Source organism: Canis aureus, chromosome 5 (assembly GCF_053574225.1).
Source record: "Canis aureus isolate CA01 chromosome 5, VMU_Caureus_v.1.0, whole genome shotgun sequence".
Taxonomy (NCBI): domain Eukaryota; kingdom Metazoa; phylum Chordata; class Mammalia; order Carnivora; family Canidae; genus Canis; species Canis aureus.
The window spans coordinates 85717969-85742756 of record NC_135615.1 but is presented as its reverse complement, the minus strand read 5'-3'; the positions used below and the strand labels follow the sequence as shown (position 1 = coordinate 85742756).

At 52.5% G+C, this 24788-nt stretch overlaps 1 protein-coding gene across 1 annotated transcript in view; it reads right to left on the bottom strand.

Moving 5' to 3' along the window:
- Positions 1-24788, bottom strand: part of MTOR (mechanistic target of rapamycin kinase) — a 120339-nt gene that overhangs the window by 15514 nt on the left and 80037 nt on the right. Inside the window, exons 30-40 of the mRNA XM_077899658.1 lie at positions 21517-21656; positions 15769-15869; positions 13889-14004; positions 12611-12688; positions 12311-12418; positions 8647-8772; positions 8423-8554; positions 4980-5095; positions 3941-4058; positions 1518-1769; positions 788-888 (exon numbers count right to left, since the gene is read on the bottom strand). Of these exons, the coding sequence (XP_077755784.1) occupies positions 788-888; positions 1518-1769; positions 3941-4058; positions 4980-5095; positions 8423-8554; positions 8647-8772; positions 12311-12418; positions 12611-12688; positions 13889-14004; positions 15769-15869; positions 21517-21656 (1388 nt within the window). The remainder of the gene's footprint in view (positions 1-787; positions 889-1517; positions 1770-3940; positions 4059-4979; positions 5096-8422; positions 8555-8646; positions 8773-12310; positions 12419-12610; positions 12689-13888; positions 14005-15768; positions 15870-21516; positions 21657-24788) is intronic.

Genomic DNA, 24788 nt, shown 5'->3' with positions numbered 1-24788 from the left:
GGCTCAGCTGCTTGGGCGCCCAACCCTTGATTTTGGCTCAGGTCATGATCTTAGGGTCCTGGGATCAAACCCAGAGATGGGCTCCACACTCAGTGTGAGTTTACTTGAGCTTCTCTCCCCACCCCCACCTCTCCCTCCCCCCCTCACTCTCTCTCTCACTCTTTGTCTCAAATAAATAAATCTTTAAAAAAAAAAAAAGAAAAGGAATAACTGGCGGGGCCTCAAATCAGTGCTTTCCCCGCCCCAGACACGGTTCCCCTGTCTGGTGTCAGGACAGTGGTTGGCGATGGTCGTTAGTACTTGGCTCAACACAAGGAGGAGCATCCCAAGGGAAGGCTTACTTTATTCGAGATAATAGAGGGATCAGCGTGGCGTGAGCTCAGAAATCTCACAGATGAGCCCAGGGACGGTCCACGGACAATGTTTGCACATACAGAAAGCCATCTGTGGACCCGTGGCAACGGGGCAAACGTAGGACTTGGCTGTCCTAGTCACCCCGTCGTCTGCCGACCGGTCAGTCTGTGCCCTTTGTGTCGGCCTAAGTGGCCTCTAAAAGCTAAGGGGATCTCAGCACGACTGCCACAAACAGCTGCGCCGCCTCCTGCAGAGCCGAGCGCACTCCCACTCCCACTCTCAGGCCACGCCTCCCCCTCGGCCTTGGCAGGTGCAGGCTGCTCAGCGGCTACCCGGGGACGTGCTCATCGGGTGGGGAAGCAGAAGGGGACGTCGCGGTATTCTGTGTTCTGCTGCGCGCATGGCCTGGCGGGGTCCCGCCCTCCTCTGATACCTCAGTGTGTCCTGGAGGTTGTTGCCTCGTGACAAGGAGATGGAACGGAAGAAGCCCTGGACGGCGGGGACCGTGTACATCAAGAGGGTCTTGGACAAATCCTGTTGGAACACACACGCCTGCCTTAGTGTTCTCAGCTGCCAAAGGGGCCTGACTGCACACTAACTGTCCCCGCCCTCAGAGATGCGACGAGGTTAAAGCAGTTACTGCGCCAGAAGCCTCTGGATTAGCAGCTGGCACGCAGCAGGCTCGCAGGAAATGCCAGCTGTGTCACGATCCCTATCATTGCGGGTTCGTGGTGGCTTCCTAAGCGGGCTGAGGCGGATCACGCGGCTCCCCGGGACTGCTGGCCACCCCGGGGCACTGGACGGACAACCGGAGGGGAGGGGGCCGCACGGGCAGAGGACGGATCCCGCGGGCCTCCGTTCTCAGGGGGAGCCGCACATGTGCACGGCCACCCACGCGCTCACAGGTGCAGGCTTTATGGGGATGACCTCATTCTTGTGGGAAGAAGGACCAGAAACTCAGTCTGCAGCTCGGGGGCTAGAGCCGCGCCTCAAACAAACACACACGCGGAAGCTCCGTCTCCAACAGCGCCGGGTGGCAGAGAGGCCACACCGTCCGCCTGGTGGGGCCCCTCAGGGTGAAGCCCAGGCTCCTCCAGCGCCTTCCGCTCCTCGGAGCGCCTGCTGCCCCGCTCAGTCCTCGCTGGGGGAGGAGGGGAGGGTACCTCAGTGACCTTCTTCTGCAGAGGAGACGGGGTGGGGCTGTTCTCGGTGCTCTCGGCCTCACTCTCGCTGTTGCTGCCCTCGGTGCTGGTGGCCGTGGCCGTGGCCGTGGCTGCTGTGGTGGCGGCGGTGGTCGTGCTGGTGATGTTGGCCCCGCTGGCGTGACGCAGCTTCTTCTTCTCGTCCCGGGCTTGGTTCTGGTGTTTGTAGTGCAGCACAGCTTCAAAGTTCATCACCGCCCACGCGTGCCAGGCCTGGTGGGGCGAGGGACGAGGAGGCTTGAGCGCCAAGGCCCTTAGGAGCACGAGGCTGAGGCCGAGGCCGAGGAAGGGCGCGGGGACTGCCCTTCTCAGTGGCCAGCAGAGCAGAGCCTCCCTCCACTGGAACCCTCAGGGGCGGGGCCCCTTCCTAGCTTCAGCCTGACTCGTTCACGAGGCCCTTAGGGCCTCAGGACTGCGGCAAGGGCGGCCGGGGAGGGCACCCGAGAGGAGCGAGCCAGGCCCTTGCGTCGGGGACCTTGTGGTCTGCAGGGCAGGGGGCCTGCAACCCGAGGGCAGGCACATGTGAGGGGCAACGGGAGACGGACGCCGGGCAGCCCAGGGTCAGGGAAAGCTTCGTAGGAAGCAGGGATCTGGGGTAGGGACCGAGGACCAGCCTTCGATGGACAAAGTAGGGGACAAGAGGACAGCAGCAGGGACTTCCTGGCCTGGGGAGGTCAGGGATGAAGACGCAGGGTGGCCCGCACTGGGCGGCTCACAGGAAGCCAATCAACAGATCCGACTGGAGTGCGGTCCGTGCAGGAGGGAGGTGAGGGGGAGGGTTAGCAGAGTGGCAGGGTTGGATCGTGGACGGGCTAACATATTAGGCCGAGGATATTAGGCTGAGGAGGTCCCATTTCGTTCTAGGTTTTAAAGATCCCTTTGGCAGCCGCATAGGATGCGCTATGCGAGAGAGCACAGGTGTAGGGGTGATGAACGTCGTAATCGGGTCCTAGGTCAGTGGGAAGGTAGTGGTCAAGAGCCTGCCACGGGGGAATGTGTGTCATCTGTCCAGCTCGCCCACCGGGTCCGTGGTGGCCTGTGCGAGAGCATGTCCACGCTCTGCAGTTGTGAGCTGCAGCGACACGAGGGCACAGCACGGCCTGGTGTAGACGGCATGGGGCACACTCTGGTTTGGGGCCCCGTGAGTTTGCAGCTGCGGCAGGACACTAAATGCTCCACTGAGTCGGGCTTTCTGGAAAACCGGGAGATTCCTTTGCATCCTTTGCTAAAACCTTTACCACAAATGTGTCCATTTTTCCACCCAAGCAGAGAAGGTTGGGTCAGATCGTGGATGAGTAACGACCCCGCAATGACCCAGCTCAGTCTCCCCTCAGCTTCACTTACTCAACAAGCAGCTCTTCTTCATCCACTACCTGCCGGGCACCGAGCCTGACACACCTGGGACCACACCACTGACAGCGACACAACATCAACCCCGAAGGGACCCGCACAGGGAAAACCTGAAATTCCCGGAGCCATTTTTTTCCCTCATAATCTGTTTCTTTTCTGAGATCTGAATGAAGGAAAGTAATCTGGTTGGAAGACACCTACTGACTGGTGAGGGGCCGGCTACTCCAGGGTTTACCGGATGTATTTTTGCAGCCTAGGGCGGAAGCTGTCCTAGATACAGTGGCTACTGCTGGTAGCACGGAATGGGCGTGTTTCAGATCAGAAGGAAGCACGCCTCCATCGGGAGAAGACTCTTACTGTAGAATGCTTCTGCGTCCTCAGATGCACGTTTTGATCTCAGAGGGTTTAATTCACAAAGTACTAGCAAGTTAAAGAAATACTGGAAAGAAACCCACGACGTCTGCTACAGCGAGCAGCTGTGACCGCAGGCAGGTCCCTCGGGAAGACCTCCCTCCTCCCCCAGTCAACCGCATCTCTGATACATTTTCTAATTCTGTTTACCTTCCTGGAAAGTTTCCTATGGCATAACAGGATGTTACCCTGAGCTTTCCAATAAAAATAGAGAAAGTGAAGTTCTTAGATGAGGAGCAGGCAGGGATGGAAATCAGGAAGAAGCCGGGAAGGAACAGATGACCCAAGGGAAGATAAAGTTCCAGAGATTAACCATGTGTCCAGATGCTCGCAGGAAAACAAGCAGCCGAGTCTAGAAGACAACAGCATTCCCCAGTGCCACACACAGAATGACGCTGTGATGCCGTGTTCTGCAAATCAAAGACCCCATCAAGCTTCCTGCATCCATCTAGCCTGTACAGGGCTCCGACACACTGGTTCCTGGCACGCAGACAAGCAAATTCACCGCCTCGGCCGGCACCCGCCAGGCTGTGCCCTGGACCACAACAGCGCAGGCTGCTGGGCGCTGGGGTCCCCACCCGGAGGGGGGCACCGCTGGGGACCCCGGGCTGGTTCGGGCTTACCTTGTACCAGCTGCGGTCATGCTCCGTGGCAGCGCTGTAGTACTGCAGCACCTTGGGGATTGTGCTCTCGTTGATGCCCTGAAGGTTCAGCTGCCACTCCCCGAGTTTCAGGAAACACCTGAAGACACAGAGACCACCCCCAGGTTGCTACCCCCTCCCGCAGCCGCCCCCGGCCCCCAGGAGAACAGCCCATTATGTCTGAGGAGCGTGAACGCCTCCTTGGTATTATGCTGGCTCCCAGGAAGCAACCTGATGGAACTCCCAGGGTTCTCAACCACACGGAAGGAAAAAATGGGCCTTAGGGATGCGTTTTTAACGTTTCACCTCTTCCCCTCGACCTTTCAATGCCAGCATAAGTCAGCACCTGGTACGGGGAGGTCGGTGTGGACCTACCCACACTGACATCACTTTTTGGTGGGTGTCGGCTGCTGAGTCACTTTTCCTATTGATCGCTACTGGCTTCCCCACTTAGCCCTTCTCCTCCGCTTACAATGATAACCGATAGACCACAGAGCAGCCTGTTACAGATGCGTTATCTCTAAGAGACCATATTTATGATGGTATTAACGCCAGCATTACTGACTGCTACTCTCTTCCAGACACGGCTCTAAATGGTTGAAGTGTTTGTTCCATTAACCCTCACACCGCCCTCTACCACCCTCACAACGAGGAGCTCTCATCATCCCCTTTGCCTAAGATGAGGAAACTGAGGCACAGAGCAGTTAAGTGACCCATTGAAAGTCACACCTCAAAGCAGCAGCACAGCTGGCATTTGCAGAAAGGAGTCTGGCTCTAAAGCCAGACGCCAGGAGGACAGCAGCACAGGGGTGCTCTAGGGCTGCCGAATCCTGGGAAAACAGCAGCAGAAGCTCTGGTGCAGCACGATTCTGTGGCTGCCTGGGGTCCCTACTGCAAAGGCCAGAGGGGGGTCAGCAAGCCACAGCCCAGGGAGCCTTGAGCATTCCTGCTGCGCTGTGGAGGCTGCTGCTGTTGGGGGGACAGGAGTATGACTGGCCCTGGGCACCAGCGGGGACCTCACCGGGCCATGAGTTTGTGCAGCTCTTGCTTGTGCTGCTGGTCCTCGGTCGCGATGGCATGCTGCGCTTGCTGCTGCATGGTCTGCACGAAGTGCTGCATGTGCTGGAAGGCATCGATCTGCACGGGATAAAAGCACGGGGTGCTGCTTGGCATTCGAGCTCGTCTCACAGGAAAGGACCCCCCTTCAGCTCACGAGCAAGTGAGCCAACCCCCTCCCGCAACCAGGAGAGCACCTTGGAGCACAGGGAAAGGGTCCCCTAGGACAGGCATGACGCTGGAAGACGGTTGGGCTTTTCAAGAAGACTCTCCTTGGCTAACTGTACCACTATTTAATAAGCCTTGGAAAAGCTACTGGCCTGGTTCCCTCGAAATAATGATTCATAGGAAGAAATGTGAAACAACTGCTTACTGCACCATCATCACGTTGCCCGCGGGGAAACCAGGCTCATGGGGGACTGTTTCGAGCCGGTAAAACTTTTAATATTTGTACCTTGGACACCCCAGCAGAGCCCAAACTATAGTTTTAAAAATCCAATAGAAGCCTCAGTACCCAAATAACACAGAGATGGGGTGAAGTCCCTCACCCATCCATCCAAGTGAAGCAGGGGGAAGACACTGGCTGAGCAGACATGTAGCTGACCGGGGAGGCTTGGGAGCAAAACCTTCACAGCCTCCTCAGGCAGTTTGATCTATTTACACTGCGGGACTCGATACAAAGGGAGCAGAGGCACTTGGGCTGGGAACAGGGGGCTGAACAGGGAAGAGCAGAGTCACAGAGCCAGAGATCTCGGAGCTACCAGCCATCGGTAGAAGCCCACACGTCCGCACATGCCAGCATCTTGATAAACGGGGTCTATGCTATTTTTAATGAACTTCACAGGTGGAAACAGAGCATATAGATGTGAAAAGCTCCCATGGGAAAAACGGTGGAATGTAAATCCACAACACAGGGAGGGGAAATGGTATGTGAGAGAAAGTGAAGAAAGAGGCGATGTGTTCTTTGCTGCAGAAGAAGAGGGGAAAAATCAATACTTCAAATAAGTAAGGTCAGAATGGTCTCCTTCCACTTTTTTAAAAACTAGAAACACGTCGGCAATGATGGTCTTGAAGGAAAACAAAACTACCTGGCTTGGGGGCCAGGGCTAACCTCAGATACTTTCCAACTGTAAGGAATTAATTGGCCTCAAGAGACAGGGCTCACCCCAGAGCCAGAGCGACGTGATGAACAATTTATCAGGCAGCTAATCCGAGCAAGGGGACGGGGCAGACACACAGATGCTCCGACAGCTAACAGGACACCTGTCCCCCTCAGACAGCTGCCGTTACGGGGTTCCATTACTCACCCTGGCTTTGAAAAATGAACTACATTAGCAGCCTGCACCTGGAAGTGATACATGCTCCTTTATTTTTTCCTCTACGAGAACTGCACTGACCGGACTTAAATTTGATTGGAAAGGGAAAAAAAAGAACCAAGAGGAAGCACCAGAAACATCAACCACGCAAAAGGGGACTGGTAGGTAAGTCGGTGCACTGAGCACCAAGCAGGAGCTCTGACACCGGGGCTGTCGGGGGCCTGCGAGCTCCATGTCGCTGGCAGTCCAGACAGTTTAGATCCTTTTCAGGAGACTCAACAGGGCACTGAACAAAAATTAAATTGCCCAAGCCGGGAGGGCTGCATAGTAGCTTGGATTTGAAGCTCAGTACTAATTTATCCAGCACAGAAGAATCCATATCCTTCCACTCCGTGGCATGGAGGCCGCTTATTTTCAAGGAATTCGAAGTGTTCTATTAAAATATTCTTTTCTCCACCTCCAGGAAGCAAGGAAGGGAAAAACTGATTTTTTTTTTCTGTCACGGATGAAGGAAAGGACTGGCCACTCAGAGGAAGGGGCTTCTCCGTGCCCAGAGTTCAGCTGCACGTTGTATTCCTGGTTTGGGGATAAGATCAGCGTCCTCAGCTTAGTGAAATTTCACAGAAGGACTGGCCTGTCTCTAGATTCCGGAAAACAGAGCACATACACCTACGGCCTGACACCTCATGCGGGGCAAAACACCACTGTTTACTGAACTGTCTGTGGTGGAGGAACGTAAAGCTCAGAGAAGGGCTTGTTCACTAGCACGACTGCTGCTACGTAGCTGGTCCTCTGAGTAACTGCCGCACTCCTGCGAAGACGTGGCACCTCTAGCTCTGGGCTCGGGGTTCAAGCACCTAACTTGAAAGAGGTTTCTAAATTTCTAATGCATGTCGTTTCATGGCCTCCCATCAGGAGGCCACAGCGTGGAGAGGTCGGGCTGTGGTCGTACGCTGGAAGAAGCCACTCCCTGGCTGACACATTAGCCAGGAGGCTCCTGCTGCCTGCCCTTCAGCAGGACGTTCAAAGACTTGGACGCTGTACATAGGAAGGAAACCAGACTACACTCAGATCCAGCACCTTCTGTTTTTCTCATTTGCCTGGAGGAAGGTCAGGCTTTAATCAGAACTGCTCTGGCCTGGGAAGTTTGCAGAAGACTTACAACCAAACCAAACCAAACCCCTAAAAACTACAAAAGAAAACAAAGCCCCCAAACGACACACGTGGAGAATGCGGGTCGTTACTACTGAAGTGAACCCACGTCGAAGATCCAGGGCTGCGGGGCAGGTTCCTGATCCCACTCTCAGTGGCTTTCCCAGGCACAGAGTCAGCCGCCCAAAAGAGGAGTCCAATTCTGGACACGGTCCTGGATTTCCTCGAGCAGGCCCTCCACAGCCACGGCCGCGGTGGTCGCTCTGTGCAGGCCCCACCACGGGGACCAGAGCTGGGACGCTCTCTCCGCCTGGTAAAGGGGATGAGGAGCCAAAGCAGGTGCTGATTTTGCCTCCAGGGCCAACTTTTCGTTAATCATCACCATCATCCAGGGAGACCATTTCAAAAAATAAAACCAAAACCCACACCAGGAACCACCTCTATTTCCCTGTCCAGGGAAGGACTCGTCTGTAAATAAAGTTAAGAGGAATTCTATGCTAGCTCCAAGAAGACGCTCCCTACTGGATTCAGCATCATACCCTGGGTGTTGCTGCCTCTGAATCCCAACTGATGATTGGAAAGGAGACGAGGAGTCTGAAAAACCAAGTTGGTCTTGTGAAATCTCTAGTCTATGTTTTCACAAATACACTGCATTTTTGGTACCAAACGGCCCACCTTCTCTTGGCGGTATGTTCCAGCATCCTCTGTCTGCTAATGGGTATAACCGTGGCCACACCCTATAGTTGGATCAATGGTATACGTGCATGCCTTCGAATAGGATTCACTTTCGAAATCAGGGCAAACAGCTTCCTAACAGGAGCAAACTCCCTGGCACCCGGGTTTGGATGCTGTTTCCTTCTGGGCCCCGAGGCTGTGAGAAGCCGGTTAGCGAGCATTCTGGAGAGTTGTGGTCTACTGTTGGATGGACGGGGATACAGACCTTGCGAGTGCTCTTCCACATGTTTTTCATGTAGGCGTAGGTCACCTGAGGGTGCACTGTTGGCAGAGGATGGTCAAGCTGCCGAGATGGGTCGACTCCCAGGAGCAACACTAAGGTTTTATGAGCAAGGGCCTTAAGAAGGAGAGGGACCGGTTGTGAAGAGAAGGGGACCGGGAGCGCCGTCCCCCGCAGCCTCCCGCCCACCCTGCGTGGGGGCTACTCACCAGCCTACCGCTCTTCCCACACAGGCTGGCATACTTGAGCCAGGTCCTCATGTCCTCGTGAGGGCTGACCACCAGCGACCGCACCATGAGGATTTTCTGCCAGTCTTCCACGATGCGCTGGCAGCCCTGGTACATTCGAGAGGGAGAACTAGGTTTACCCTCCACTACAGCTCTGACCCCCAACAAGCAATAGCAAAACCTGCTTCGAATCAAAAAAGAAATTCATTTTTACAACCGCAACGTTCTCAAGTGAAGGGAACAGTGAAGAAAAACACGTCTCCGGAAGCTCTCAGGATGCAGGACCCGGAGAGCACAGGCTCTGGCGCTCGAGTCCCGGCCCTGCCGCCTACCCTCCGTGTGAGCCGCACGAGCTGCCTCACCGCTAACACGGCGTGAACACGGTACCCCCTTCAGAGGGCTACAAGGAGGGCAGCATGAATTAGATTAATTTCTTTTCTGGATTGTAAATAATGCATGTTTAATTTTGATTTTTTTTTTTTTTTTGCTTCAGATCCTCTGGCTGAGGGAGACTATCACTGATAAATTCAATTTCAAATGTGTCATTCAGGGGCGCCTGGCAGGCTCCATCGGTACGGTGTGACTCTTGATTTCAGGGTTGTGAGCTTGAGCCCCACGTTGGGTATAAAGATTACTCAAAAATAAAATTCAAAAAAATGTATCATTCAGAATTTGAAAGATGAAGTAAGTATAAAAGAAGTTTAAGTAATTAAAGATTTTATCTATTTTTTCATGAGAGACACACAGAGAGAGGCAGAGACACAGGCAGAGGGAGAAGCAGGCTCCATGCAGGGAGCCCGACGCGGGACTCGATCCCGGGTCTCCAGGATCACACCCTGGGCTGAAGGCGGCGCTGAAACACTGAGCCACACAGGGATCCCAGAAGTTTAAATACTTAAATTTTCAAATGATGCTGCCTGTAAGTAGGGGCATCAACAGTCCTGAAGTTATTGATGCCTAAACCTCCATGAAGACTTGTCTAGATTCTTTCTGCTTCATTTTCATTTGCCTCAGATAAAAAAACTGCATATAGAAGGAAAAGCGTTCATTCATTCACACATATAAATATTTTTTTTTTTTTTTAATTTTTTTTCTATTTTTATTTATGATAGTCACAGAGAGAGAGAGAGAGGCAGAGACATAGGCAGAGGGAGAAGCAGGCTCCATGCACCGGGAGCCTGATGTGGGATTCGATCCCGGGTCTCCAGGATCGCGCCCTGGGCCAAAGGCAGGCGCCAAACCGCTGCGCCACCCAGGGATCCCATATAAATATTTTTTTAAAAACAGGGTGAACGACTCATTATCAAAAGGGATAGGCTAGTATCATATCAAAAACTACTGAGGGTAAGGGAGCCTCTTCTCTTCTATCCTAGCTGTAAGAAGTCAGACTCAGGGGCACCTGGGGGGCTCCGCTGGTTCAGGTCATGATTCCAGGGTCCTGGGGTCAGGCCCCACATCGGGCTCCCTGCTTGGCAGGGAGTTTGCTTCTCCCTCTCCCTCGTGCCTCCCTCCCGCTTGTGCTCACTCATTCACTCTCTCAAATAAATACATGAAATCTTAAAAAAGAAAAAAAAAAAAAAAACCAACAACAAAGACTCGGAGACAAACCACGGGGAGCAGGGCTTATGGCTCCAGCGACAGGTCTATTTGAAAGGTGGATGGGACCAAACGAGCAGTTTTCCATGGACGTGAGCCTGAGAGTCTAGCAACAATAGCTGCAGGCTTTTAAATGTGACAGGATCCAGCATGACCTAAATAGAGAACCCAAGGCAAGTGGGGCTGACCTCTCAAGCTGCCCCACGGGAGACTCTGGCAGGGGATTTCAACTTAAATGACTTGACCACAGAGTGGCAGCCATCCATCCAACCAAGGCGGCTCAGTGAGCACTTTGACAGCAAGCCATCCATGAGAGCCAGATTTCTACCACAAACTTAATGCTTTATTTTCAGGCCTTGGACCATATCTTCCCATCCCATTAAGTGTGACAACAGTGATTTGGAAAGTTATAAAAACAGGAAAAAGTACATTGGGTGACTTGGGAACTTCTCACCATCTGCTAGTTTCTTCCAGATGCTGAAATAATCTGGCCCCTGTAAGCCTAAAAGCATCTTGTTGTCTCAAGGTAGGAAAGTCACGAAGGCCTCAGATGATGACAGCATCTTGGACGTGGTAAAGTCAAACATGGGTTTCCCCTCCCCTACACTCGTTTACTCCACCCCGGTCTGGGTCTCTATTTGAATAAAGTCGCCCTTGTTAGGATGGCGGAAGACTCCCCACATCTCTGATGTGGAAACACTTCACCCCATTATGGGCACTTAAAAAAAAAATGAGGCATGTACAAGTCAGGTGGGAAATGCTTGCTTTGTGGAATTCTTTTCTGGTGTCCAATAGACAATTTTCCATCAAAACATTCACTGGGCATTTCATAATTGCTAATAAAACATATGAAAGAACTGCATGTGCTCATTGCAGAGCATAAACGACTGTATTCACGAACACGATCCTTTGCCCGCTGCTCTTTCCTTGCCAGTGGAATGTGCCCTGAGCTTCCCAGACAGGAATGCAGCCTGGAGTGAAAAGGTTTTATCACGGCCTACTGAGGGGCCTGGAACCCCAGACCCTGACTGGCCTGGAGACAGAATTTGGAAATAGGTGTGGATGGGCCAAGAGAACAGTCTAAAGCCGAGGAGGCGGATTACAATGTGCAGGGGGATGAGCAGCTTCTGAACGTGTCTTCCTACCGACTCACAGAACGGGAGAGCTGTCGCTTCCAGGAACACTTAAGACCGCTGACTCCCAGATCTGGAACTGACCGCTCCTCACACTCAAGTGATCACGATGTACAATGAAAACACCGACGGAGGACCTGGAGAGGTTTCTCCACGAGAGGAACTTCAGTAGAAAAGAGTCTGAAGGGACGTCTGGGTGGCTCAGCGGTTTAGCGCCCGCCTTCAGCTCAGAGCGTGATCCCAGATTCCCGGGATCGAGTCCCCATCCAGCTCCCTGCAGGGAGCCTGCTTCTCCCTCTGCCTGTGTCTCTGCCTCTCTGTGTGTCTCATGAATGAATAAATAAAATCTTAAAAAAAAAAAAAAGTCTGAAGAGAGACAGAGGAGGACCCTGGCCTGAGGAACTGTAAACGGCAGGGGCTGCTTGGCTGAAACACGAGGCAGCCCCGTTTAAAAAGCCGGATGCCGGCGGCCAGTAAGTGGATTTAGAGCAGTGGTTCTGGTTGGCCACATATTGGAAGCATGTGGGGTGGCTGAAAAGATACTGATCCCGGGTCTATCCCCAAAAGTTTTCTTTTATTTGGTCTGGGAAGTGGCCTGGGAATCCAGATTTTAAAAACCTCTGCAGGTCATTCCATCGGGCAGCTGAGGCCAGGAACCACTGATCCCGAGGCTAAGATTCCCAACAGGCTGCCTGGAAGCGTCACTTACTAAGGACATTTCCTCGTGTTTCTAGAGAAGGGTCGGCGCAGGCTGGAGAGCTGGTCATCTGCTCACCCCTAAGGGCTTAGGTGCGCAGCCTTTGGGGGCTCTGCCTCGAATGCAACCCCAGCCTCCGTGGGGAGGCAGCGAGTGCGTGTTGAGCAAGCGCAGGGGAGCGAGAGGCGGCGGGCGGCCCGGGGCTTTCTAGCAGGCTCACCTGCAGTCTCTCCCACCAGATCTGGCGGATGATCTCCCGTCGCTCGGGGACAAGTTTGTACTGGATAACCTCCTCCAGCTCGGACAGCATGTGGCAAGAAACCATGGCCTGGTGGAAGCAAACCACATTCCGACTTAATACTGCATCAACAATCCAAAAGCCAGGATTCATTGCAATCATTCCTTCTGGTGACAGGGTATCTGCTGAGAATACACAGGCATGTTCCCAGCAGCCTGGGAGTGCGCTCTAGCCCAGGCTGAAAAAAGAACTGAAATGAGCCTCTAAACGTTCGACACTCACCCCATATGCCCGACTGTAGCTCTCTCCTGCCATAGCAGTTAACTCCGCATCCAGCAGGTCTCTGGCTTTGTCGATGCACTAGAAGGGAAACAAGAGAACCACAGAACTGAGCGCGGGCCTCGGGGTAGGGGTCGTGCTGTGTTTGCAGCCTGGCCAGTGAGCTGGAGGTTACTCACTGCTTAAAAATCAAGTGATGAAGAGAGAAGTTCGCTGAAGAAAGGAAGAAACCTTTTATCAGATCTGTAAGGCTAAAGAACATTATCCCATTTCTCAGAAAACACAAAACATGTAAGAACCGAAAGCTTCCCGTCCTGCATCCTGGGAACCGGGGAGGGAACGTGTAGGCTTAGAAACGGAATCACTGTGTTCTTGCACCTCCAGAGGCCAGTGTGGACCTGCCTGCTTCCATCTTCTCTGGAAGAAAAGCTGGACACACCTGTGAAACTCAACTGTGCGAACTCCCAGGGGCTCCACGTGGTCGTCACTGGCTCCTAAGCATCCTGCCCTCACGAGGGAGCCCTCTGCTACCAGCAGAGAACGCCCAATCCTGTCCATGTCACGGGGGCTTCTGTGCCCACGACTCGGACGGCGCAGGCCTCAGTTGGGGTCAGTCCGAGCTCGGAGCACGGCCACAGGACTGCGGGTGGGGACTTCTGTTTCATCAACTGAACACCTCACACGTGGAGCTTTTCTTTCTCGAATGTTTGAGATTAATGACCGCATCCTCATCCCTGAGGTGCTCAGGTCATTTACCCCAGCACTTCAGCCAAGACAGCCCAGCGCCTGTCAGGATGTGATGACCTCATTCTTTCATTCTGCGAGCCAGCACAGGATTTTCCCATACGTGCTATCTTTCCTGGAAGGTCATCGCCTAGAAGCTGGGACATAGCTGTACAGCCAGGAGAACCCAGTGGCCGGTCTCTGTGGCAGAGGGGACTGCTGCTGTCCAAAGTCTCCTTGGGGAAACAGCCGGTTTCTCTCCACTATGAGGATCGCTGGCAAAGTGACCACGGCATGCAGAGATGACCCGAGAAGCTAATTCCAGAACAGTGTAAACGGTGCCTTGTCCCTCTCAGAGCAGAAAGGGGCTCTGGCGGACGTGCCGGCAGTCCTCGTAGGAGTACTATGCTCCAAAGCCTAGAATCTAATGAGCTCACAGGGCCAAACACCAGAACTGAAGTACGTGAGCCCATTTCTAGGGGCACCGCGTGCCTAGGAACTGACGGGGTACACAGTTATCTTCTTTGTGAGATGCTCTGATTACACGTGAGTTTTTACCTGTTGAGCCAAGGAGAAGAGGTCCTGATGCAGCGCCAGCACGGCTCTATAAAATGCCCCATCGTGGGTGTCCCGAGGGATCATACAGGTGTACTCCTCCATGCTGTCCCACTGGCCTACAACACACAGAAGCATTAGGGCCGTCAGCTCGCCGCGCTAAGGCAGCAGCTCAAACAGGCCTTGTCACCGTTACTTGCATTTAGCTTGGGGCTCAGACAAGACAAACTTGTGCCCGATGTATCAAAACCCTACAGAGACTCTCTGTACTCCATGGGGTTGCGCGAGCCAATCTAACAAACAAAGCCACATCTGTCTTCCAAACACAGGCCTCCATTGCTGCCCCGGGGGCTTCCATGAAAGATGGGAGGATCCGCGTGAGTGCCAAGCCTACATGTCAAGAGGCTTTAATGTAGCACCTCATTAACCTAGAGAACTCTCCGGTTCCCCTAGGTGAGATGGAATGGCTTTCTTCCTACTCGCAAAGCAGCTCACACTTCAACGGTACGTTGGAAATGACATTATCCCCTAAGCAACTGAACACGGCCGTTACCCAGACAGGGGCAGGATTAGACAGATAGTTTGCCCGCCTCGCTCTGGCACTACCTGTGCCTCAGGAGGGAAGAGAGAAATATTTTAAGAGGCTGTGCTGTAACAGAAAGATGGGCTCGGTCATAGCACGGTGGGCTCTATCAGGGCAGACGGGGCAAACGGCTGCATCCGGGAAGAGAGATTCGCTTCCCCCGATGGGGTGAGCGGGTATCAAACGCCAACATTTCCAAGACCATCTGCAGAAAAGATATCAGCCTCATTAGCTGCAAACTGCAGGGCAGCTGATTTTACAAGGCATTTTACTGCCCTTCACTCCAGACCATCGGCTCATTCATTCTCTGTGCCTCTGGGCAAAAGCAAATGGCAAACGATGACTCCTCGGGAAGCAATTTGTTTTTGAAAAATGTTCTGGATCCAGCCCAGAGCTCATGAACGGGAAGGATATAAGCTCTGTGACTCCAGAGGGATGGAATGGAGGTAGGAGGTTACATAACCTTCCTCTGGGCTCCATAGGTGAACAGCCTGTGGATTCCTTCCCCTCCCGTTGAGAACATCTCTCGAATAGAGGGTAATCCTCTCAGCGGGCGCCTGCTGTCAGAAATCTACCCGTGCCTGCTGGACTAAATGGAAATCTCTGCCTTATAATACTCAGGGAGTTGGAATAAGGTGGGTGAGCGTTGGGCAAGGAGAACAGAAAATACAAAATTATCAAAATGTTTATGACTGTTGGAGAAGGTGAGGGCATATGGGGATGTATTGTACTATTTTCTTCACTTTTATATGTTTTAGGAAAGTTCTAGAATAACAGTTAAGAAATGAGAGAAGGCAGAAGGTTGTCTTCTCTCTTTATTCCTGCTCGGGTTACAGACACGATGGCTGGAGCTCCAGCAGCCACAACGTATCATGATGTAGATTCAAATATGGAGGCCTCATGCACAGCAGAAGATACGGAGAGAGGCTAATGACAGTGGAACCAGAACAGTAGGTAGGAAATTTCTACTTGTAGATTTTATTTATAACACAGAAAGATGGCCCAGTAATTTGTTTAACATAAATGATACCAAACAAACCCCATGATATATCTCGAGTTTGCTGCTTGCTCACCGGTTTCCTTGGGTTCACCAGGAAGGGCCATTTTTACCTGCGTCTCACGAGTTAGTCGTGGTCACCAGGTAGAAGGGACACCTGGGAGAGGTGCGTGTGCGTACAGAGCGCTGCACACTTCTGTGGACCTGACATCTCTACCTGGAGCCACAGCACCTTCCCTATTGAACGTGAGCCCCCGGCCTCCCCCGACCTTGCCTGGGGTGCCGGCGAGGGAAGCCTCTCACCTAAGCCCCACGCAGCTGCAGCAGCCATGCGGGCCATCTTGGCTTGGGTCTCGTCATTAACCAGGGTCCACTTTTCACAGCACTGCTGGTGGAGCTGCCCCCTTGGAGGAGAAGAACCATAGAGTTGGGTTAGCTGAAATCACCTCCATAATCTGCTCCTCTTCCTCGCCACCTCTGGGTTAAGCTGGGCTCCACCGGGACTGGTTGACGAGGGCCTGCCCAAAACTGGGAGCCTTTAAATAAAAAGCACCCTTGACTGGGTCCTAAAATATAGGAGAAGTGGTCAGCGATTTGTTGTTTCTATGGCCTAGTGGCTTACGACTTGTCTGCGAGTTGACTTTATCAAAGAGAGGGACTGTGTCTAACTCTCTGTGATCTGAAATGTCCTGGCCCCCTTCATAAATATTAAACAGCTTCTGTCCTATGCCAAGAACTGCGGCTCTTCCCCCTCGCAGGCCTACAGAGAAAGCAATCTGAAGAGACACATCTGGACCCTCGTTTTGGGCTCAAAGCTGTAGGGGGAATGGGCTCCTAAAAGTGTGAGACAAATGGCTGCAGTCTGAGATGAGGCTCGAGCGAAAGCAGCCAGCACAGAAGGAAGAAGGCTCTACCACGGTCACACCCACCAAAAATCCAGATGCTCACTCAGATTTTGCACAACTCCCATGGCTGTTGAGATCTGAATGGTGCTCCACAGACCTGAAGCCACAGACAGCCAGGGACACAACATTCTAGCTCAATACACAGCTCAGATCAAAGAGAGGAAGGGGAAGTGGGCAGCCCTAGGCACTGACTGAAGCTCAGGGACAGAGCAGGATGAAGGTGGATGTTGGCTTCCTGCCATCCACACCCAGAAACCTTCCCCTGCTGGGCCCCGTGAGGGCTGACCCGAGAGCAGCAGTGCTCACACTGCCTCTGCATCGCAACCCCGGGGTGCCGTCAAACTGACCGCTGGGTGTCACCCCTCGAGTTCTGACTCTGGAGCTCTGCACTGGGGCTAGCAATGCACACATCTAACAAGATTCTAGGTGATGCTGAGACTGTGGCCCAGGGGCCACAGTTTGAGAACCACTGGCTCAGCAGCAGGTTTTGCCCGGGGTCCTTCCTGGACGTAGGGGAGAAAGCTATCTCATCTCCGGATGGTCCCTCCAACCCTCGATTTGTAATATGCACAGCTGGTGGCCGCAGGGGACTCACCGTCCTCTAGCCTTCTCTCCGGACCACCCAGTTCTGTGCCATGGGTCTGGGGTATAGCTTCACTTTCATCTGGAGGCAGGCAGTGAGTTCAGTATGAGACATCACAAACTGTTACCTCCAAAGACAAAACAGGGAGCAGTCCAGGAGCAGCATCCTGGAGCAGTGGCCCCTGATGTAACGGGCACCGCCTTCGGGCCACGGCTATGTCAACAGCTGCCAGCACACAGAGGTGGGTTCCCTTCTCATGAGCATTTGCTACAAATAAGAATACTGAACTCGAACTCTCAAAGGCAGGGGGAAACAAAATCTAATGAATAAAAAATATGAGACCATCTGTGGGGCAAACACCAGGATCTGTCTTCTGACCCCTCTGAGCACACCGGGGGAGAACCCTCCAGACTGTGACTCTCCCACCTGGCACCGTGCAGGAAGCTCAGAAAGCATCCGTTCGCGTGGACACCTGACTGGTTGGCTGCCTATCATCTCGCTCCCCAGCAGTCTGTTCTCCCGTACCCAGAGGCCGCCTTACGGAGCAGGGCGGGGAGCTGCTTACTTGCATTCACTGTGGCAGCAGGTAGGGCTGTGTGTGCGCCCTGGGGCGGGGCTGGGGGGCGAGCTCTTGTAGTTAGCTTCCTGGAGCCAGAGGAGCATGGGGGGCGGGGTGGGCTCTCAGCTCCCTGGGAACCCCCGATCACGGCTGATGGAACTGACCGAGCCAACCACACAAGCACACTGTAAGATGATCGGGAAAAGCATTCTGCTTCTTTCATCTTTTTAAAAATCCCTTTCAGTCTGCTGCATTTCTAAATCCCGTGGTCAGCATCACCAGCCACTTATACTTTATAGGTAATTATGAAACTGGAATGACTCCAAGAGAGTAGAGGTACTGGGGACCGAGTCCTGCCACGACAGGAGACCCGGATCACCTGCCCTCGGGACCCCTCAGGCAGGCTGTGTCGACCTCACACAGTCAACTTCCCTGAGTGTCACAGGGGATTAGATTGAGTCACATTGAAAGTCCCTTCCAGCAATGCCTGCGTGTCTCAGCGGTTGAGCATCTGACTTCAGCTCAGGGTGTGATCCCGGGTCTGGGATCGGGTCCCACATTGGGCTCCCCACAGGGAGCCTGCTTCTCCCTCTGCCTGTGTCTCTCACGGATAAATAAATAAAATCTTAAAAAAAAAAAAAAAGTAAGAAAGTCCTTCCATACACCCAAGCTATCCCTACGTAACCTGTGGAAGGAAGTGCTTGTCATTAATTCCTAAAGTGCGGGAGGGGCTGGGAAGGGTCCCAAGGAGGGAGAAACAGGACAGGTGGTCTTTGAAAGGTGGGGAGAGTTTCAAAAAGTGGAAAAAGGAGCAGAGGAGGAGGTGGGCACTTCGGCAAAGTGAATGAACAAATGCAAACCAAACAAATTCTGTGGGGTTTGGACAAAAGTGAAGTTTGGCCAGAGTTCAGATGATGAGGTAAAGTTCACTGAGAAATGGGCTGGAGTCACAACACAAAGACTTGGATGCTCGGCTGTGACATTTACACGAAGCCCAAGGCCAACAGAGAGATACTAAAACATTTTAGGAACTGGTTAGACTTGAATTCTAGGAATGTTTACCCCTTGTGGTTTTTTTTTTTTTTTTTAATCTTTCTCTTAATAACATGGTTGCATGATAACCAATTTGATAGTGGAAGAAAATTATTTTTGAAATAATGTGGCTATTTCTCAACATACTATTCTTTTGCTTTAGATCAGTACTGTCCAAAAGAAGTTTGGAAAGTGATGGAAATGTTCTATGTTCTACATCTGCACCTCTGTGGTAGCTGCTAGCCATGTGTGGCTATGGAGTACTTGAAATGTGGCTAGTGTGACCTGAATGATTAATTTTATTTGTTTGTTTGTTTATTTATTTATTTTATTTATTTATTCATGAGAGACACACAGAGAGAGGCAGAGACCGGGGAGCCCGATGCAGGACTCGACCCCAGGACCCCGGGATCACACCCTGGGCCCACACAGACGCTCAACCGCTGAGCCACCCAGGGATCTCATTTTATTTATTTTAAATAGCTATACTTGGCTAGTGGCTAGTGCAGTTTCTAGATACCTGCTGGACATCAGAAAACAAAAACAAAACCCCCAATCCTTAGTTATACAAAGTAATGAGGCAGGTCTGATAGGATATGCTTCTTCACGGAGGTGAAGGAGTGTGAATGCTAATTACAGAAATAAGTACTTGAATCTCCCTGCTAATGGTTAAACCAGACAAACTAATTTCAAGTAATTTTAGAACGATTATCTGTATATGTGTGATCCAATGCCTAAGGCTAAAATCATTGACATTAAATTTTCATGCGGTACAATTACATCTCCTATCTTAAGAATACAGTAACAACCTTATATTAAAAAACAAAAATAGCAATCATTTATCGAAGAGTGTCTATAATTAGGCACAGAAGGAATGTGTAGTGGGAGGACATTCTTTTCAGAAGACTTCCTTTAATATTTTTTCCCAGTAACATTCTTAAATTGTCCAAGCTATAAAATGTCAAAACAAATCTACATTGCCTATTTAGGTAGCCTGCCGTTTACTAACCTAGTGGAACATTACGCGGCCCTTCAGCACCTGTAGGCAGTGATGTGAAAGAGCGGCTCATACATGTTAAAAGTGGAAAAACAAGGTGCAAACGGTGCACAGGGCTCACCGTCCTAATGCACACAGGTGCACAGCTGTGGACCGTCGCTGAAACCTACAGGACAGGGTCGGTGCCCGGGGCACAGGGAGGCCGGGGGACAAGGAGAAGACTTGGTTTACACAATCCTGTCACTGTTTTGTACTAGTGAATTTTGTGCCATTATCCTTTCTAAAAAATTATGCTTTAAAAATAAAAGACGAATGTAAGAACGTAGATTAAAAAAACAAATCCTTCTGGGGCAGATCCACAGGGGGGGCGCAGGCCGTGGACGGCCCCTGAGGCCTGCTTGGTGGGGAGCCTCAGGCTTTGGGCTGATCTGGCCTCTGAGGAGCTCTGGGTGTTGGAAGGTCTTGCCTTTATTCCAGAAGCTAGAACTGTAACTCCTTCTGTCCTCACTTCCACATCGAATCAGCCTCCAAATCCTGTCAACACGCCTCCTAAACAGCCCCTTCCCTCTCCACCCCCACCATCTGTCCCCTTGGGCCTCTGAGCTGGTCCTGCCATCCCTTCTCTGGTCTCCCTTCAATTCACTCTCTTACTTTGCTCCGAGAGGGTTTTGTCCGAGTCCCTGGATGGCCTGTCAGTAGCCCTAACCCCTCACCTGGCATATAAGCCCCACAGCATCAGGGCCCTGGCTACCTCTCCTGCCTCACCTTGACCTTTCCACATCACCCCCGACCCTCCAAGCCATGCTGGACTTTCAGAATGCTGAACACACTGTGCTCACTCCTCACCGCACACATTCCAGTTAGGTATCACTTCCTCCTGGAAGCCTTCCGAAACCTTCTAAACCTGGATCGGGGCCCCTTCCTATCTCCCACGGCCCCCTGTGCTTCCTCTTGATGACCGTATTCGCTCTGTATCACGACAGCCCAGCTGTCTGGCCTGTGAGCTCTGGGAAGGCAGGGGCTGGGTCTGTCCTGCTCACCACTGCGTCCTTTAGGCCCGGTGCAGATAATGGCCACGAATAATTACTGGCTGAATGGATAAATGGGACCTTTGGTCTCATGTCTCAGAGAAAGTCTGGATCATCTACTCACGGGGAGTGGAATGGCATTTTAACGATTTAAAACCGTAAAATATCTCACTATGATACTAGGGCACTTTGTTTCAACTATTTTTAAAAACTGCACTTAGAGGCTGGCAAACAGAATAGGGGCCAGGTTTACTTCAACGTCCCCCGCAGGCTTCCCAGACCAAGATCTTGTCAAGTGTTCTCAGCTAAGCGTTACTGTTGCTTCTAGCTGGGGTACCCTCCCCACCCCCATCTCCTTCAGCTGCGCCTCAGTCTTACTCCTTCCTCCAGGGAGAACGGCGAGGCCACCTCGCTCCTCCCGCTGGCCTGCAAAGCTGTCTGCTCACACTGTTGTCACTGTCCTCCCCAGCTTTACTATCTGCAATGTGCTTGTCTCACGAGTCCCACGATGGGAGGAAGGCCTTTTTTTCTGTCTTTCTGGAGCCTGGTAGAGTGCTGGGCATGAAGCAAGCATTCTATAAAGATGAAGCGTCTCAAGAGGGCAGGAATTTTTCTTCTTTTCCAAAATCATTAACAAGAGATAATAAAGAGAAAACTGAGGCTGCAGAGTAAGAACCTGAGGTCCTCCCAGTCGGAGTTCAAGAGGGAGCAGGTATAGATCCCAGGGGCTCACCCGAGCCTCTCCTGTCCTAGAGCACTACAGTTTAAGTTTGAAAAAAAAAAAACCCCAAAACACCCAGGTGGTAGATGATTCTCAGGAAGGTAGCAGGTGAAACAAACATAAGGGTCTAAGGTGAGAACTCTGCACGGGGGAAGCCCTTCCAGTCCCAAAACCCCAGCGAGAACATCGGTGGCAGCCACTTGGCTGCTGTGTGGACGCAGCTCACCATTCCCCCAAGGCCTCGAGGCAGCGCATGCGGCCCAGCATCAGCTCGGGGTCATCCTTGTTCGTGTCCATCTTCTTATCATAGGCCACCAGCGCATCCTCCCACTCATGCAGTTTCTCGTACCAGGTAGCCTGGATCTCCTGCCAAGTGGAAAAGAAAGAGGCTGTTGTGGGCGTGGAGAGCAAGCCACACACTGCCTTTCCTTTTATTTTTTTATTTTTTTATTTTTTTTTTAAATCTTTTTTTTTTTAATTTTTATTTATTTATGATAGTCACAGAGAGAGAGAGAGAGGCAGAGACACAGGCAGAGGAAGAAGCAGGCTCCATGCACGGGGAGCCCGATGTGGGATTCGATCCCGGGTCTCCAGGATCGCGCCCTGGGCCAAAGGCAGGCGCCAAACCGCTGCGCCACCCAGGGATCCCCACACTGCCTTTCCTAAGGCGCTAGGTGCTTCACCCATCCCCATACGTCTTGGCTCTGGTTGAAAAGAACTTGAGAACGTCTGGAGCTATGTCTGGGGGTGGTGTGAATGCTGGTGACTTGGCACACGGACAGAACGATCCTGGGACGATCCAGGAGCAGATGGCAGGCTGTGTCCACGCCTCATCACTTCCTGCCCAGACGCCAGGGTCCGCAGAGCTCCGCATGTGGGGAGGCAACAACAGGGGAAATCGTTGGCGACGGCAGGAAGCCCCGACCAGGACTCCTGCAAGATGCCACGGCCTGGATCCGCTGGACTGCGGATGGCGGGCCACAGGACCGGGATGGCAGCCACTTTCCTGGCGGGGCCAGAAAGACCAAGCCTTTATGCATAGTTGTTAGAGGAAAATAACTCGCTTTTTAAAAGCTCCTGATGCTCTGCGTTTTTAAACTTTCAGGAAATAATGATTTAAAACACAATATAACACTGCCACTTAAAATTCTTTGGAAAACCTTTCCTCCTTCCACCCAATGTTCCCTCCTGCTCAGCGCTTGGCAGCTTCACCAGTGTCAGGGGCCAAAGGCTGGTTTCCATCACCCGGGCAGATGGTGTGCCATGCTGACACGTGGTGCTGGCCACGTGAGCACAGACTCCGGCTCTCTAAGTGGTCAGGGGATGGACTGTTTTGTGTCTCTTCCTGCCCCCCACCGGCCTCCCCCTCAGCCGGTCTTCTGGGCTTCTCTATCTCCAGCTCAGAAAGAGGATATTTCCCTACCAGGCCAGGGTAGTGGCTCTCCAGGGATCCTGCTAACAAGACGATTCTGCAGTGGAATCTGTATTCGATGCAGGCCCCACGTGAATTTCCCCCACCATCCTCCTCTCCTTTCTTTTTTTTTTTTTTTTAAAAGATTTATTTATTTATTTATGATAGACATAGAGAGAGAGAGAGAGAGAGAGAGAGGCAGAGACACAGGAGGAGGGAGAAGCAGGCTCCATGCCGGGAGCCCAACGCGGGAGTCGACCCCAGGACTCCAGGATCGCGCCCTGGGCCAAAGGCAGGCGCCAAACCGCTGAGCCACCCAGGGATCCCCCTTCCTCTCCTTTCTAAATAAAACCGGTATTTGCGTGGTACACGTGCTGACCGCTACTCTGCTGAGCTCGTTGAAAGGACCTTTCCTTCCTGAACCTCTGTAAGGAGGTCACTTCTACTTTTGGTTGTGAACTCATGCCGATGTCCCCTTGCTGGTCTCTGGCACGGCCAGTCCCCTCCGCGGGCCCTGCACGAGCCTCGCCCCAGCGTCCGTGAACGGCACGGCTCACCAACACAGGCACACCTGGCTCTGTGGCAGGTGAAACTACCTGAACTTCACTTTCTAAGCCTGTTGAGAAGAATATAAGAGAGAAAACAGAAGAGTCACTGTCCTTCAGAGGCGTCACTGTGAAGACAGCATCAAATGAAAAATGCTGAAACTGAAAAGGAACGCTGGTATTTTCCCATTTTGGGTTTCTGCCCGGGTGGGAAAGAGAAAGGGGCCCGTGACTGGTGGATGGCAGGCGCTCGGCAGGAACGGGCGGAAGGCAGAGGGAGCGGCATATGGAGCAGGTCAGGCAGGGGGCAGGATATTCTGAATTGCAATAGATTGCAGAAACTATAAGGTTTAAGCAATGAATCACACAAGATCCTAATGGGATTGCTGTTACATAAATTGTGCTGAGAAAGCGCAGACTCTGCCAAGAAAAGGCAAATCGTTGTCGAGCCTAATGTGCTTCAGCTACCTAAATATAACAGAAAATCCACCCTGGGCTTAGCGATGATCCTGGCGCTCAGGGCCACGTTAAGGGCCTGGAGACGGAGGAGCTGGCCCCGAGGGCCGGTCCTCTGAGCCACGGGGGATAAGCTATCCGCTGGCAGACCACCTGAACGCCAGATGCTCGCGAATCCCTGCTTCTCGGGGCGCTTACTGTGGCCCACGCTCCAGGGTCACCCAAGGAGGGGCGTCTCTGCCTGGAGTTACGGGCCCCCTCCGCCGAGGATGGTGGCAAAGGTGGATGAGACACAGTCCCTTCTGCTGTCATCAGGAGAGTTGCCATCGTGGTCTAGTTACAGATCTGAACTCAGGACGGCAAAATGGTCCAACTTCCTAGCCCCCGTGTGAGGCAGAGCCTGTGAGGCAGCACTGATCTCTTCTCTCTCACACACCGGGCTCTGGACTCCAGCAAACCTGGGTAAGTGGCCTCCATGACTCACGAAAGGCTCATCGAATGGACCCAGAACTTAACATTCCGGGGAGTCAACGCTGAGTTGATGAGGTCAATGCTTTATATATGGTTAGGGAGTCACCAGAGCACCGCCAGGGCCACACAGGGTAATGGAGACGTTTACTAGTGATATAAGGCAGAGACGGCAGGAGAGAGGCAGCTATGTGAGCATGCACCAAATGGAACAGCTCTTCAACGGCACGTGTCATCACGGTACGTGGCGTTCTGGAGAACTGGCCGTGCTTTCTTCTGAGATAGGTACTGAGCAGGAACCGTGGGCCAGCGGCGACGCTGGTGCCACAGACAGACACACAGTAACTCGGGCTGGGGTCATACAGGTGATGCCAGACGGCCTGGGTTCAGGTGCTGGCCCGGCCACGGATTCACTGCTCAGACAAGGCTGCTGTGCTGATGGGACCACAGGCTCCTCTCCTGTCGCACGGGGTAACGGTTGTACCTCTACTCACAGGGCCCTTGCGAGGACTGAGTGAGATGGAGAACAGAAAATACCGGAAGGGTCGGGCACACGCCAGGGGTTTGAAATCCACCAGCTATTACTATTCATCAGATCCTGTCCTCACGAGCTATATT